Source organism: Gobius niger (genome assembly GCF_951799975.1).
Source record: "Gobius niger genome assembly, chromosome: 20".
In the NCBI taxonomy this organism is placed as follows: Eukaryota; Metazoa; Chordata; class Actinopteri; order Gobiiformes; family Gobiidae; genus Gobius; species Gobius niger.
Genome location: NC_136871.1, coordinates 6428617 through 6446304, shown reverse-complemented (window position 1 = coordinate 6446304; position 17688 = coordinate 6428617). Strand labels below are relative to the sequence as shown.

Sequence of the window (17688 nt, the reverse complement as noted above, 5' to 3'; positions counted from 1 at the left end):
AAATATGGCGAAAACATGACAAAAAGCGACAAAAACACAGCAAAAACCCCACAAAAAAAGTAATGAAAAAACAAAAATGTGACGAAAACGCCTTTGTGGAAGTGTCGCATTTACGCTCATTTGGGCCAGGCTGGTCAGAGTCCAGGGCCGTTTTTCAGTCCCAGTCCGCCCCTGTATTGATGGATTTGTTTATTGTGTTTTTAGTGTTTATGGTGTTGCTGGTGAGGCACATTGAGTTGCCTTGTGCATGAAATCTGCTATAAATAAACTTGCCTTGTCACATTACAACTAAAACATAATCTGCCTAATATTGTAGTCTCCCCTAATTTAATTCATCCTAGGCTTGGTTGTCAACCTGAGCCACATGTCGTACAGTCGGACAGTATCTACAGCGTTGTGACGCATCCACACCAGTGATTTGATACAAGTGAAGCCGCACTTTACTCGGTTATGTTGTCATACTTGAACTATGCTATTATCTGACTATTTGCAAGTTGATACAGAGCCTCGAGAAATGCATTAAGCACCATCAACATCCTCGCCATATCGGACATTACTTCTATGTTCGTTGTGCTAGACTCTTAAGTAATACAATCATTGGATAGTGCTTTTTGGCCCATGTCAGCCTGCTCAGCAGTCCACACACGGCGTCCTCTCTCCTCTTTCGGGGGCGAATTTAATTGATCCGCGCAAAAACCACGTCCGCGACACTGAAGTGATTCCTATTGGACTCCCAGCGCATAGAGAGACGTTCAGGCGCATGGTGTCCTGCTGCCTCCAGCGCCTTGTTTATCTGCCCGTGCACTCGCGAAAGAACAACAGAAAAGGCGAAAGGGGGGAGAAGGAAGAATCAGCCTGCATCGTTGTGGAAGCGCGAGCGGCGGCGGGCACCCCACTCCAGGCACAGGCAGCTCGCGGAGGAGAGATGGATGCGAGGCAGAGGCGCGCAGCGGCGGCTGTATGACAGAGGCTCGTGTGTGATGCAGCTGTGCGAGAACGTGGACTAGCCGGGACCCCGGAGGCGAACGCTTCTCTCACAAAACGCTACGGCAACACTCGACCGGGGATATTTGGCATTCCGCACGTGTGTTTTTTGGATTACGCGAGGAGACGCTGTTGGAGACGTGTATTGTGGATGCGTGAAGGCACCGCAGATGAATGGATAGATCTGCCTCTCTCTACGCTGCGTTGTCTTGTTGGTAAAAAGCGACCCCCCGTGTACGTGTGAGTTTATCCTTTTTGTTTTGCTTTTTTGGAGCGTGGAGTCGCCTGCACACCAACTCGGGTATAATCACCAGAAAGTGTGCGAGGAGGAGGAGGAGGAGGAGGAGAGGACAACGTTGGCATCTGTCCACGCGCGCTCCAAAGCCGGGCAATTTATTATGGATGTGTGACCCCAGCTGAGGTACTCGAGCCCGCAACACATGCTTATTCCTCCAAAAAGGAAAAAGCACGAGCGCGCTTTGGGGGGCGATTTCCCGTGTAAAATGATCCGGCTGTTTTGGTGCTTGTCCAGCTGTCAGTGACGCAACCTCTTCTTCCCCAGACTGCATGAGAAACACAGGCGTGCAGGGGCGTGAACTCGCAGCGCTTCTTTCATTTGAGTAGAAGCGACAGTTTGCTTCACTTCGGCTCCTTTTTTGTTTTGGTCTCATTACGATTTTTTTTTTTGTGTGGGGAATAACAACCATGGATATCAAGGCAGACGCGGAGGAGACGGAATACGAGCGCCCGGCTCCGATCGAAGTTTTCGCCAGCCGCTCCACGCTGCACGGCATCTCCCACATGTTCACGTACGAGCGGATGTGCATCAAGCGCACCCTGTGGATCGTGTTCTTCCTCGTCTCGCTCGGGGTGCTGGCGCTGGTGTGCGTGGACCGCGTGCAGTTTTACTTCCAGTACCCCCACGTGACCAAGCTGGACGAGGTGGCGGCGGCGCTGATTCAGTTCCCCGCCGTCACCTTCTGCAACCTCAACTCGTTCCGCTTCAGCCGGGTCACGCGCAACGACCTGTACCACGCCGGGGAGCTGCTGGCCCTGCTCAACGGCAGGTGGGTAAAGGAAGATGGATGGAGGGGGGAAGGAGTGAGCGCCCGTCAAGTCAGAATGTTTCATGTTTGAGTGTTGCAAAAGAGCTGCACTGTACACTTCTGAGGATGTCTGTATGAAGTTCTACAGCTATAGTGACCACCTCAATAGTGGAAGTGGGACAAGGAGGGACGGACATGAGGAATTCAAACTTAGATTGCATGATCAGCGCTGAAACCTTTCCTTTACTATGTTGATCCAAATCACACAGACAGAAATGGGCGACAAAATGTTCAAATCCGGAAAGTTATAGGACACCAGGAGACCAGGAGACTGAAAAACAGCCCTGGACTCTGACCAGCCTGGCCCAAATTACTAATCGAATAATCGACGACTAATCGATTATTGAAATAGTCGACAACTATTTTAGTAATCGATTAATCGTTTTCTGGTTCACACAGACTCAAATAGAGCAAAAATGACATGAAAATGTATAGTATTTTTGATGAAAACCTACTTTGTTTTTCATAGTAAGGGTCTGTAGTGTTTTGTACATTGTAGATTTCATAAATATCCGTTTGTGTCTCATCCAATCAGAAGCAGAATTAGCGCCAAGAGCCTCCAAAAAACATTTACTTTAAGTTTCCTCCATCAACACGTCCTCAAGCGGCGCCACTTTAGCTTTATGTGATAAATTAAATTTAAAAATCAAATTTCCCTGCACCATTCACAGCCAAGCGATTCATCGATTAATCGTAAAAATATTCGATAGATTAATCGATGACAAAATAATCGTTAATTGCAGCCCTACATATTTTAACCTCTAACCACCCGCCTTAACCGAGTGCATTTTCCCCAGGTCGACTTTTTATTTTTTATTTTTTTGATTGGTATCATCAGCAAAAAAAAACGGGAAAGGTGGTCGTAGAAACAGAAGCAAAATCATTAATATAAATAATAAATAATAATGGTCCCAAAATTGAACCTTGTGGTACACCATACTCCACGGAATTCCTTTTAGATTCATGTTTTTTTATACTGGGCTTTACCCAAATCTAAAAGCTTCTCGACTGGAGAGCAACAATGTAACGCCTCATTTGAAAGCTAAGACCTACAAAAGTGACGGAAACTTTTTGTCACGTCATTTTTGTCATATTTTTGTTGTTTTTTTCATTATTTTTTTGTTTATTTGTTTGTGTTTTTCTCACGTTTTTGTAGTTTTTTTTGTCCGTGTTTTTCCTCATGTTTTCGTTGCCTTTTCATCAAATTTTTTTGGTCACTTTTTTGTTACTTTTCCAGCACATTTTTGTTTTGTTTTCATCCTCTTTTTCTCGCTATTTTGATGTTTTTCTTTTTAGCTTTTAGATTTGGGTAAAGCTCAGTTGAGGCGGGACCGGTGGCCCTAGAGCCAGTGGCCCCTCTGGACATATGGCCAGTCCGCCCCTGTAGGACACTAGAGTCTACATCAATGCAAGATTAAGGTTTTTTTAATGCCTCAAATGCAACAAATCTAAACATTTATCCTTTCACAACATTTGGAAACCATAGATTAAGCAGAGGAATGGAGTTACATTTGGATATTTGGTAAATTGGATACATAATTGTGTGAAACAGAAACGATGTGGTCACCCTAGCACCCTTCCAAAGCAACAGCATCTTATTGGGAAGAGCATTTGTCCCCAGAACAGTGTCCTTGGGCAAGACACTTATGCATGCATGTGATGTGAGAGAAGGATTTGGGGGGTTGTCGGAGTGGCTGTTGGCACAGATGGGCAGCCATGTCTCTGTCAGTCTACTCCAGGGCAGAGTCAGTGAACAACAGAAGTCAGTTTTGGGTATCTCAAAAGGCAGCAGAGATGGGTTGAGTAGCCAAAATATTTACTCAAGTAAGAGTAACGTGAGTTTGAAATCATTTTACTCAAGTAGAAAAGTAGTGGCCCAAATAAATACTCAAGTAAAAGTAAAAAAAAGTGCTCGGGGAAAATGTTACTTGAGTACTTGAGTGTAAAAGTCTGGTTTGTTTCAGTTGTGGCATACATCAGACAGCAAATAAGAAACTAAACTAAACATTATGAGAAATATAACTTGTAACGTGAAAATTTTTATATTTCCAAACACAACGCTATAAAAATTTACAAAACGTATATATTTATGAAGGAAAGTGGGCGCAAAACACAAACTACATACAGTATATCTTAGGGCAACTTGAAGCTTTTGTAACTTTAACATATACTCATTGTGCCACAGGTAACTATTTTTTTTACTCAAGTTAGAGCAAAGATACTTCATTACAATATTACTCATATAGAAGTAAAAAGGACCCAGTGATATAACTACTAACAAGTACAGTTTCTCCAAAATGTAACTCAGTACTACCTCTGGCAGCCTACATAAGAGTGACATACTTGTTGCTTAGCCATTTTTTATCTCCTCTACTGAAAGAATAACGCAATACCCACAAAATCTTGGAACTGCTGTATATTATGTTTGAGTTTATTTTATATTTGGAGTTTATGGGCCATATTCGGCTGCTAAACGTATACTTTTGAGATTTTATCTTATTGTGAGGATGTGCCTGCCTGCTTGAGTTTAGAGATTAAGGTTGACTTTCTATCACCCACTTACTGTATTGTGCTGTACACATAAAAGCTCTTGCTTTCATAAGACCTTGATTATGTCTACCATCACCATTTACAATAATGGACTGAACCATTTCACAATGATTGTCAATCGCATAGGTGGATAAACGCACTTAACAATCAGTCTAGACTTGCCTTTGAACGACTCACGAACTTGAACCAAAATCGACTCCGATTTAAGTGGCTATTGCAAATATAACCCTTTCCAAAATTATCTACATTGAAAAGACACAGAATTACCTAGGACTGAGCAATGTCGTTTTTTTTTTACTGACTATAGAATGGCAGGCTAGAATAGATGAAAGGCATTCACATGAAGCATTCCAGATTTTGCTCCAAGAACCTTTAACCCTTTAATTTTAATCCATTTGCTAAAGGTACAGCCCCTCCATCTTAATGTTGCACCAAAAGCATCCACATTTGCTTGAAAAACACCTCTATGTTGCTTATTATAGATTGTTTTCTCTAATTTGCTTTTATATTTGAGGAAATACATTATTCTTGGCATGGCATAAGGCTTTTTTTATTATCGTAGTTTAAATAGGAACATAAATTTTGATGTCGCCTTCATCACACAAACTAAAAACAGCCCAAATCACAGACATGGGGATTCTCGCAGGACGAGAGTTTCCCGAGGACTCTTCCTGAGTGCAGAAATACAGGGAGATTTTTGACTTTACAAATCGCAGACATGTTTGAATCACACAATGTCTGTGGGTTCCAATCATCGGCGATTAGGGATTCAGTGACATCAGTAAATATTTGAATAGGGCACTTGATGCTCTCAAATATTTTCATTATGACTCATTATGATTGCAATAACCATTGAACACGTACCCTTTAATTGTGAGCCGGAGAGATGCATCCTTGACAATAATCAGTCAATAATAGGATAGCCCTGACAGACCATTCACTCTCTTACCAAAGCAATTAAGATTCACAATGCAGCTATCCATGCGTGTCCAGGCTTAAGTGAGGTGACACAGACAGCAGCACCTGTACTCCATATAAGAAGTACTGGATGCATCAGGAATTAATTACCTTCAGTCATCAAAGTGTAATTTCATATGCTATTTACTAGGGATGGGACAAAATATTGTTTTGTATTGTGTCTGTATAGGCTCTCAGTCGTACAGGAGTTGTTGATCTTCAGTTCTTCGGTTCTTGAGTCGTCCTCTGTACTCTGTAGTCAAAGTGTTGAATGTTTTGCCTCTCAGACCAGATATAGACCACATTTTATTGTGATGCTTTTTGCCGTGATACCAGGGATCGATATTTTATCAATATCAATACTTTTATGAAACATGTTAAAGCAGTACTAAGTAACTCATGCCCCAAGAGGCCAGAAGCGCTACTGCAGGTGTCGTAGCATGTTGCGTTTTTTTACTCATTCATTGAAGAGAAAAGACAAAGGGAGAGAGGGATATTGTACATCCAATGACGCAATGGAGATAATTTTTCACTCAAATTTGACTGTAAATACTGTTTAAGTATTTACAGTTAGCTTTGCCTGTTAGCCTGTTAGCTTCTTCTTCGTAATTCCATTAGTGTGTATTGGTTGCTCCGGTCCGGTGGCAGTCAAGTTGCAAACATGGTTTTCTGGCCAGAGGAGATGAAAGACCCCCCAATCATACCATTGACAGTTGTATTACTACGGAAAAGATTTATTAAGGTAAACAAGTTATTTGTGAGTACTGCTTTAATTCGTCTTAAAAACGTTAATAATTTATGTCAAACCTCAAATCAAAGACCATCAGGGCTGCTCTTTTTGTGGGAAATTAATTGTTTTGGGTCAGGACAGTGTATGTTAATAAACACGCATGGTTCTCATGCATGTAATTATGCCACGCCGAATTTTAGAGCTATGGACTAATTTCCTCTCAACCTGACCTATTGTAAATGACATTTGTAGTCAATTATGTCTGTGTGAAGATACTGACTGAAATAAACTGAAACTGAACATGTATTTAGTGGTAGGGGAAACAGAAATAAGCGGAGGAAACCTATGCAGGCACTTGGAGAACATGCACAGAAGGACACCATCAGGGAATTGAACTGTGGACTTTCTAAATGTGTCAAAATGTATCTAGCAAAATACATAAGAGAATCACTGTGTTCATAGGGTACATATGTTACTCAGGTCAAGGATTGTTGTGAAGATACTTTGTGATACCTGCTTATTGTGTCATCCAAAACTCCCAGCGTCCCCCACTTGTGTACAACACATAGACTGTAAAAAAAAATGGACGTCTTATGCTCACCTCTCCCCGTTTACCAGATTGACCACGGCCGTGGGGCAATTCATGGCGGATTTACAGGCTCCCCCTCCCCAGCTCTGACGAAGCATGTTCCTAAAAAGGACATACGGGCGGGATTTTCACCGTAGACTCGGCCCTTGCGCGACGTGTAGCTCGCGCTGCTCCAATGCTAACAGTCCGAGCCTCATTAAGTACGAGATTTCAAAAATTCATATTACGAAAACCAGCCTGGTTTCATATATTGTTATTAACCCAGCGTTATCTCAGGAGGAATATCTATCCTAGTCTAGTGTTGAAACAATTGAAACCAGGCTTTAAAGTAGTTTTTAACGTGTCTAAAGTCCAATGCTTTTCAATGGGGGCCTAGCGGCGATATGGAGGTACTACAGCAACGGCGGAGCAATGGCGGCCCCCACGTTTGTGGTCAAAAAGCAGGGCAGCCAGCGGCCATTGGTACAACAGCAGGCTCTGAAACAGTTCCTCTGGGTGCTGAGCGATGAGCATGTAGCCTGAGGGCAGCCCATCTGTGTGAACGCACCTTTTGACTGGACCACTGCAGAACAAACCGCCACAGCTTGCAACACGCGCTCATGTCAAGTACACTAAACTCCATGAGATGATAAAATGTACAGTGAGGCAAGAGCATCATTTATGAACAAAAACTGGGATTACATCAGCCTGAGGTCAGTCAGGGCCGATTAATCTCAGCAAAATGATTTGAACCAATTATAGTAGTGCCCAACAATAAAGAAATCATCTGTGCCAGCGATGTGTGAGTGGTGTGGGTTGTAGAGGTAATAGAGGTTGTCGGCACAGATTGACGGTCAGTCCCAGGGCAAATGTGGCCGCTTCTACTTTCCTTTTGAAGGTTGGCCCTGTGGAATCGTAGCCAATGCTTTCCACAATGTCATTTTAGCACGGTCCAATCCCTGTTGTTTACAGTACCTGTGTGTCACTCAAATTTTAAATAGAAATAAGTGTTGTTCGGTGCTAAGTTTAGACGTTCTCTCATCTCTCATTAAGGGCTGTAATGCTCAGTTCATTAGGCACATGATGGAACTCTTTCTGATTTCTCTGTGTGGTTCCGGCTCATCCTCATCTGAACTTATACGTTGATCAGATGAACTTCCAGCTTAGTTTTTTTATATAACCAAGTGGAGGAAGTAAATGGCCTTTCATAGCGCTCAAACGATCTAAACTTCCTCTCACTCAGTAGCGTCTTTCAGGACAGATTGTAGAGCAGGACGTCTTGTGACTGAAGGGTCGGAGGCTCACCCTTCACTCACCTTGCCTCCAGTGTCTGCGCACTGCTGTATGAATGAGAGTGTGAATGGGTGAGTGGCTCCTTTATGTAAAGCGCTTCGAGTGCCTGAAGCAGGGAAAGGTGTTTACATGGTGAGGGGTGTGTCGGGGGTGTCCTGTGAGGAGGAGGAGGTGTGGCGCTTGTCTACTTTTGCAGGGAAAAGTTCGCTCGCTGTAGCTTTAAAGCCGTACTAAGTAACGTGTTTACCTTAATAAATCCTTTTCGTAGTCCCTGTGGGGGTAATACAAGTGTGTATGGGATGATTGGAGGGTCTTTCATCTCCCCCTGGTGTCTCTGGCAAGAAAACCATGTTTGCAACTTGACTGCCACCGGTCCGGAGCCACCAATACACACTAATGGAATCACGAAGAAGAAGCTAACATGCTAAAGGGCAAAGCTAAATGTGGGCTAACATCATTTATTATTTACAGCCAAGTTTGAGTGAAAAAAATTGTTTCCATTGTATAATTGGATGCACAATATCCCTCGCTCCCTTCGCCTTTTCTGTCAGCGTAGTATTTACTCTCCAAGACAATTAATAAGTTAAAAAATCGTAACTTGCTACTACACCTGCAGTTGCGCTTATGGCCTCTAGGGGGGAAGAGTTACTTAGTACTGCTTTAACAATAGAGTAGCTTTAAGAATATTCCGAGGATTCCTCTGAGGATTATTTAAAGGGGGGGTATTATGCAAAATCGACTTTTTCAAACTTTACATCATGTTGTTATGTCATTCCCTCATTAAAAACATGCCTGAAGTGTTGCCTTGGCACATTCACGTATTTTTGAGTGATCTGTAAAAACTCTGATGGCGGCCATTTTAGGGTTAGGTTTGCCTGAGTCCTCCTAGGAACGCCCCCACCTCCTGGAGACGCCTCCGAGCTTTCGTAACCAGCCGAGTAACCAACCACTGCTCCTCAGCAGAGCCCCCTCCCCACTGATGCCACAGACAGCGTGTGGAGGGGGCGTGTCGGAAAGGGTCAGAGGTTCTTAAAGAGACAGAGGCCTATTTCAAGACATTCGCTGCAGCCATTTTGAGAGAGCAATTTTATACAAGGCAGTTATTCTAATTTACTGCATTTACAGACCAACAGAAGGTTTCGTCATCAATGCAGTGAGATATAGACTGGTGCTATGTGATTGAAAAAAGCATAATACCCCCTCTTTAATATCTAATCCCCAGCCTGATTTACTGAGCTTTGACCCCCCCCCCCCCCCATATAGAAGAAATGTCTTGTTTCTATATGAAAACATTAAAGGACAGAACACTTGTGTCTTCACCCCCACCCCCACATAATTATATCAGAAACTGCTCCACCCACACCTTGGTTTTGAATAATCTCTCTCTATATATATTCGATGTTCTTCACTCGTGCCAGGTCAGAAACCATTTAGTGCAATTCTATCATTCAGCTTCTCACCCTGTGCCTCTAATTCTTGTGCAGCCACCCTCGTATTACACCAAACTCCCTTTCGTAGGTTGTTTTTTTTGAAATGCCATAAAGGTGAGGCTTCATCTGTCACAGTGGAGCGCAGAGTGCAGTCACATTTTAACACCTGTCTGCACCTGGTCACTGTTGTTCCACCGTGGGGGCTTCGGGCTCAGCAGGAAAAAGCTTTTAGGGCCACAGCCGCCACACTGGACTCGGGCACGCAGCTTCCAGGTAATCGAACGTAAACAAGCAACACGGGTTTGAAGCGACAGTGAAAATGTGATCGTGTTGAAATCATTAAAGGGTGGTGTTTATGCAGAAGTAATGTTTTAGAGCTGGTTATTCCATCATATAAAACATGCAGTTGTGTTTTGAGTCTGGCATCAGTCAAGTTCGGGTGGGAGGGAGGGTTGACTGAGGGTGAAAGTGGGCAGTGACGGAGGCAATGGAGCTCAACTGTTCCGCCTCCTCCGGCTGCCAGAAGTAAAAATCCCCAAGAGTTTAAAGGCACGACAGAGGCTAATAAGCAAACTCACCATAGTGTGGGTATGTGTGTATGTAGGCTCTCAGTCGTACAGGAGTTCTCCACCTTCAATAAAGGCTCTTGAGTCATCTTCTGTACTCTGTAGCTGAAGTGTCGAATGGTTCGCCTCTCATCCAAAAGGCTTTGTCAGCGCACTAAGGTTCAGCCCAGCCCAGGGGCGGACTGGCCATATGCCCATTCTGGAAGAGCACAGAAGGGCCACTGGCTCTAGGGCCACCAGTCCCGCCTCAACCGAGCTTTACCCAAATCTAAAAGCTAAAAAGAAAAGCATCAAAATAGCGAGAAAAAGAGGATGAAAAGTCAACAAAAACGTGAGAAAAACACAGACAAAAAACCCTACAAAAACGTGAGAAAAAAACAACAAAAATATGACAAAATGTGGCGACGTGACGAAAAGTTTCCATCACTTTTGTAGGTCTTAGCTTTCAAATGAGGCGTTACATTGTTGATCTCCAGTCAAGAAGCTTTTAGATTTGGGTAAAGCCCAGTATAAAAAAACATGAATCTGAAAGTAATTCCATGGAGTATGGTGTGCCACAAGGTTCAATTTTGGGACCGTTATTATTCATTATTTATATTAATGATTTTGCTTCTGTTTCTACGACCACCTTTCCCGCCGTTTTTGCTGATGATACCAGTCAAAAAAATAATAATAAAAAGCCGAACTGGGGAAAATGCACTTGTTTATGTTAAGGCGGGTGGTAAGAGGTTAAAATATGTATTTGTGGAAGTGCACAATTGCGCTAATTTGGGCCAGGCTGGTCAGAGTCCAGGGCTGTTTTTCAGTCGCAGTCCGCCCCTGGCCCAGCCCGCAGACCAGATATAGACCACAGGGACGAGTTCAGCTTTGCTTAGTCCCCCCCCCCCCCCCCCCCCCTCTATTAAGAGCTATTCTCACCTGAGCTCAGCCCAGGACAGATCAATAGGCAGGTAATTAGCAGTGATCAGCTGTGATTAGGGTCGTTCCGGCTGAAACTTAGATGTCAGTTAGGTCATTAGGACTTAGAACTACAAAGACTTAAATTGCAAAGGTGTTTACCTTCAGGGGAGAGAAGCTCTTAATAGAGGGGAGTAACTAAGCCAAGCTGAACTCCTCCCTGTGGTCTATATCTGGGCTGTGGGCCGAGCTGAACCGTAGTGAAGAAGCTTTTTGGATGAGAGGCGAAACGTTCGACACTTCAACTACAGAGTACAGAAGATGACTCAAGAACCTTCATTGAACATGGCGTGGATATTTTTACAAGAAAGAAACTACTTCTAACAAACAAAATGTAAGATATTGAAAACAAAATGCATTTAATGGATCACTCAATACCTGTAAAACCGTAGTACCCCACCCCATTAACAATAGGCATGATGGCGAGAAGTACAGTAGGATTTTATTGTTGATAAGTCTAGTTTCTACTGTCTACAGGAATCTAAAAGCTAGAACAAAGTAACACTGACAGGATTCTTCTACTCCAGCTTCAATAAAAAAAGGTTTATCAATGCATATAGACATTTGACAGTAACGGACCCGATCATAAACATGTTTTCTATCACCTGTGGCTTTTGTGTTTGTGTTACTAGAATAAGTCGGTAAAACATTTGCAGGTTTTATTTTTTTAAATTAAAATACCACGTTGTTTTTGTTGGAGCTGCCATTTATACCAGTCAAGAGGCATGATGGAGGCTGGTGCATTCAGAGCAAGCATATGGTGCTCTGACAGATGAATCCATTAGTCTTTTAGCAACTGACATGAAGATTTCTCATCACTGTTTCAGCTTTCCATTTATCATTTCAGTTATAAAGGATGCTGCTGTGGACAAGAAGTTGAAGGAGTGTTCAGTGCTCATTGAAACAATATCTGTTGGAAGAAGATTTTGTTATTACTCAATCTAAGGTTGCCTCTTCCGCAGCGCTATAGCTTTTAAAAACACGCATGGCCACTTGGACTCTTTCCAGATGTATTTTTGTGAGTTTGTGAAATCACAAATCTCACGGGAACTCATCAGGCAGCTCAAGGTTAACCATGTGTGCTCCATATGTTTGAGCTCCACTTTTCTCTGTATGGTTAAGGCGCAGCTCAGCTTTAACATTTACAGCTTCAGCGTTGAAAGCCGACTTGGTCGTATAGAAGCTGCTGAAGGACGCACGGTGTCGGGGGAGATTGTGGCGTGAGCGCGCTCGGCCACACATTCACGAGAACCTGCTCCTCTGGCACACGGGGGCACGCACAGTATGCCCTCCCCGGTTAACATAAAAGTGATTCTATGGTGGCTCCTCTGTGCGTGCTGGGGAGAAAGGCAGGTCCAGAGCGCATTCTCCTCCACTCTGTGCATGTGTGCTTTACTGAGCACCTCCCATGGAAGGCCAGCTCCTTTTGAGTATACAAAGTACTTGTATGCGCCTTCTGCAAGTTGTTCTCCCTCTATTAATGAAGACCATGAGGCACAGTAGTGTCAAGACCTGCTGGTGGGTCAGGACCAGCACTAAAGACCAAACAAAGGCGACTGATTTCGGCCCAGGACTGTTCATTATCCGCTGTGCTGTTGTTGTTGCTGTTGTGGAAGTGGAAGTGGCCTGTATTTGTTTCATGACGTCCTGTATCCCAGTTGATCACAATTATCGTGTATACAGGAGTAACTCTGCTCATAAACGTGCTGTTCCCAATGTTTCATAAACTGGAATATTGACCTTAACCTCAGTATTGACAACATGTAAACTACTGGGACAAAATATGGGATTGGATCGGTATACTTTTTGCTGTAATACCAAGTATTGATACTTTATCAAGTGTTGCAATACTTTCAATACTTGTGTTTGGAAGCATTTTTATCATGCACTATATTGTTTTCCAGTAACACAACACTTTGTTACAGTTTGTGTTCATGCACTTTTCAATCTTGAATAAATTTCAAATTATTTATCATAGTTACTTACTGTATCGCAATCCGCATCGGATCGGGCCTTGAGTATCGTGATACATATCGCATCGTGACAAAAGCGTATCGTCCCAGCCCTAAAGTAAAAGTAGTTAGGATTGAAAAATCAAGAGCAGAGGCACTAAATGGTGTATAACAAATTGAGTCTATTCTGTTAAAGGAACAGGCCACTGTTTTTACATACTGACACATGTTCTTACCTGAGCTTAGACGAGTTGATGCGTACCTGTCTAGTCTTTGTGCGTGCGCTCAGTCAAGTAAACAGACTAAAGACGTTGTCAGCATTTAGCCTCTCCCATCATATTCCTATTGCTCCAAACTGGGCGACCAAGCTCTTCCACGTTTTCCCTATTTAAATACGTTTACAGCTTGGAACAGCTTGGTAGCTTCTAACTTCACCCCAGTTTGGAACCATAGGAATATGCTGGGAGAGGCTAAATGCTAGCAACGTCTTTGGTCTTTTTGCGTGACTGAGCGCACACACAAAGACCAGTTAGGTACGCATCAACTCGTCTCGACTCCAGTACGTAAACAGTGGCCTATTCCTTTAATCAACATTTAGTTCTCGGGGGAGAAAAAACCTGTCACCTTGTATCTGTTTTCTAATATAATCCTGTCAGTCATGCATTTATTCCATCTGCAGCTTTGTCGTGAACCCTGACTCAAACTGATTTTAGAGCTTTGTTACACCAGTAGATGGAATGAGTCAATAACACAGCAAGCTTTGGGGCCTTTTCGATTTAAGAGTTACTTTTTCACACCGATTCCATTTCTCTTACAACATCTGAATGCAACAGCAGTGACAACGTGCTAAAACATCCAAGCGCACTGGCTGTACCACATTGTATCCAGTGTATTTTTAGCATATTGATCTGGAGCTTGGGGCACACTTAAATAAAGTCTCAGCGGAACAAATTAGAATGGCATAAATTCAATGTCTCACTTCCAGTCTGTGTTGTATTGGCCCGTGACTGCTCTGTATGACAGCTGACTGAGTATAGCCCGGGGCGGTTGTATTAGGCTTGTGTTTTCGCTGCTCCTCCTGTATCATTCAGCCTGTATGAGAAATGTCTCCCTGTGACATTTTCTGGATAAGGAATCGCAGGGACTTGGGGGACGGAATAGTGTACTGTAACTATGCGCAGGCCGGGTATAGCATTGTGATTGTTACCGGGTGAAGCGAGTGACACAGAGTATTGAGGCACCTGCTAGTGCTGGGGAATATTGGCCAGGAGGCTTTTGTTTTTCTGCAGAACGAATGCATTTGTATTATAAGCATTTGAGAGAATTTGATATGGGAGGATTTGAGAAGGCTAGATTACTGTGAAAGGACAATAACACCCATTTCTGAAACACACAACAGCATATTCAAGAGCATCCGCATTCAAGCACACTCTCAAATGTCCAAAAACACATCGAAAAGTGAAACTATGTCCCCAATTTCCAAAACATAACAGCAAACAATAGAGATAATATGAGATTATGAGAAAGGTAGAATCATGGTGCTTCACTTCAGGCTGTTTAAAGGAGTGGCTCTCAACTGTTTTGGCTGCGGGACCCAATATCACGCAAGGAAGACGATCTACGACTCAAATAAGAATAGAATTTTTCTCATAAAATGCTAAATATTGAATTTTTCCCACACATTATTGTTGAATAAGCGTTAGATAAGCCTAAAAAATTGACATCATGATGAAAATAAGCTGATGACAGGTGTTTTAACAGACTCAGATGGTGTTATAATAATAATAATAATACATAAGTCTTATATAGCGCTTTTCAGGAGACGCAAAGACGCTTTACAAGTGAGACAGACAAACAAAGATGGCAGAGCTATTGTTGGTTGTAGGTGAGCTGAAACAGGTGGGTTTTGAGCAGTTTTTTGTAAGTGGCCAGTGACTCTGAGTTTCTGATGTGGATGGGGAGTGAGTTCCAGAGGGTGGGGGTGGCGATGGCGATGGCGAAGGCTCGGTCCCCCAGGGTTCGGTGCTTTGATTTGGTGATGGGTTTGAGGAGGTTTAAGTCGGCAGAGCGGAGGCGACGGGATGGGCGGTGGCGTTGTAGGAGGTCTGTGAGGTATGGGGGGGGCCAGGTTATTGAGGGCTTCGTAGGTGATGAGCAGAACTTTGTAGTGGATGCGCTGTTTTACGGGGAGCCAGTGAAGCTGTTGGAGGACGGGGGTGATGTGGTCTGTGGAGCGGGTGTGGGCGAGGAGGCGGGCAGGCGGCAGAGTTTTGAACATATTGCAGTTTTTGTAAATCAGAGGAGGGGAGACCGTACAGGAGGCTGTTGCGGTAGTCGAGTCTGGATGTAATAAATGCATGGATCAGTGTTTCAGCAGCAGATGTGGAGAGGGGTGGGCCGGAGGCGAGCAATGTTACGGAGGTGGAAAAAGGCAGTTTTGGTGATCTAGGCGGATGTGGGGCTTAAAAGTGAGTGTGGGGTCGAAAATGAAACCAAGATTTCGGATCTGGGGAGAGGTGGTTACTGTGTGGCCATCGACGGAGAGATGGAAGTCTTGGGAGATTGAATTCCATGGGAAAGGCTCATGACCCACTGAAAACGGTTCTCACCAGTTGAGAACTACTGGTTAAAAGGCCCTATACACCTTATTCCTTCGCCCTATGAGCCTTTGCGTGAAGTATCGGACGGATTTCTAGAATGACCTAGCCTGGCCTTAGCCATCTGGAAACTCTGGTCAATTATCATTTCCCTACATGTTACGTCTGGGTCTGATCTCAGTATCCGTGTTACATCGGTTGAATTTCAGCCTACCATTCAGGGAGCGCAGGTGTTGTAGGTGACGTCAAACTTTTGCGCCGGATTTGCTGGTTGTAGGTTGGAAATGGCGGCGGATGCGAAAGTAAAGGAAGCTCTTCAATCCATTCTGGCTCGGCTCCCAAATATCCAGAAATTGAAATCGAAGGCTGCTGCCCCCCAAGAGTTCTGACAGCTTGCTTCACTCACTCAGGCGCATTACATAAGTCACGACTAAATGCTAGCTAATCATTTCAAGCTTTAAAAGGAGTTCCCCCCTCCCACCTGAAAACAGAGCTCAGTTGTGAAGATCCAGACCCTCTGTACAAAGTGAGTATGAGGGTATGGTAAGACCAGGCTAGGAATGGCCGGGACCGCTGTTTGTTTGCATGTAGACCGTTCGCTATAATCCACTTTTTATGAGCTTTCGAGAAGTAAACGATGTGGGAACACGAGCCGAAGCTAAACTACAAGCTGCGATTAGCTGCTCAGAATAACCTCATGAATGAAAATGGCACCGTTGATGAGTTTTCTGACCCGTGGGCGTGTTGGCCAAGTTGTCTCCACTTAACCTCTGTGGATATCTTCTAATTCTGCGATCTTTCACAAAGACTTTACTCAGATGTGGTACTTTAGGCTTAGAGAATGGATTGTCAGCATGGGTGGACTGAAAATATGTCCATTCTGGAAGAGCACAGAAGGGCCACTGGCTCTTGGGCCACTGGTCTGGAATTTAAATTTTCCCCTTAACCAAGCTTTACCCAAATCTGAAGCTTAAAAGAAAAGCATCAAATAGCGGCGAAAATGAGAATGAACGCATGAAAAAAAAGCAATGAAAAAGCAACAAAAACATGATTAAAAAACAACAAAAATGCAATGAAAAAGTGACAAAAATGTGACAAAAACACAATAACAAAGCAATGAAAAAAAGCAACAAAAAGTGACAACAAAAACGTGATGAAAACATGCCAAAAAGCCACAAAAAAAGGAATGAAAAAGCAAAATTGTGATTGTGACAACAAGTCAGTCCAAGGCCGTTTTTTTAGTCCTAGTCCGCCCCTGATTTTCAGCATAAAAACACTTTTTGTTTCCTGTTGATTGGTCAAATATCTGTGGAGATCTTCACATTTTCATATTACAACTGAGCCACAGTCTGTTTATGAAGCTTCATTACATGCAGCGCATTAGGCGGAAACACGCCTTGTACCAAAACCACCAGAAAATTGTTTAAATTCTCTTTTCATAACTAAGACATGTAAAATGTGTTCAGACCCAGCTCAGCTTGAATTGCCTCACGGGGCTCTATTAATGTGACTCCTACAGTGTGAGCAGGTCAGTCTCTTCAAAGTGTAAAACACCTCCTAAGGCTCTCCTCATATCAGAGTCAGTCGCGTTTAGCATGTTCAAAATCGGCCCAATCGTATCACAGTGTAAGCCCAGCTTTAGTCCAGGCGCATGTTCCAAACACTCCATCTTCCAGAGCCACAAATGCCGTTTTATCTGTTTTTTAATTCATCCGCGAACAGCAAAAGATGTTCCTGAGCTTCGCAAGGACATGTTTTGAAATGTTACGGAGGCCGATTGTTTAGAAAATCATCTTGAAATGTTTAAATAAAACGCTATGGGAAACGAAGACTCACCCTAGAAAACCAATGAGCCACCCCAGGATTAAGGTGATAGAGTTCAGGACTGGGATGTCGTATCGTTAAGCATCATGAGATTTGCAGCAATAATAAGTTGATGGAGATTTTAAAAGGAAATATACTAAAGTTATTGTTCACATAAAAACACTTGGACGCTAC

The 17688-nt window shown here is 43.4% G+C and overlaps 1 protein-coding gene across 1 annotated transcript in view; it reads left to right on the top strand.

Moving 5' to 3' along the window:
- Positions 1 to 1469: 1469 nt before the first annotated feature.
- The window catches only part of asic1b (acid-sensing (proton-gated) ion channel 1b), a 500510-nt gene continuing 484291 nt past the window's right edge, over positions 1470 to 17688 (top strand). Inside the window, exon 1 of the mRNA XM_079579290.1 lies at positions 1470 to 2051. Coding sequence (XP_079435416.1) covers positions 1690 to 2051 — 362 coding nt within the window. The 5' untranslated portion in view covers positions 1470 to 1689. The remainder of the gene's footprint in view (positions 2052 to 17688) is intronic.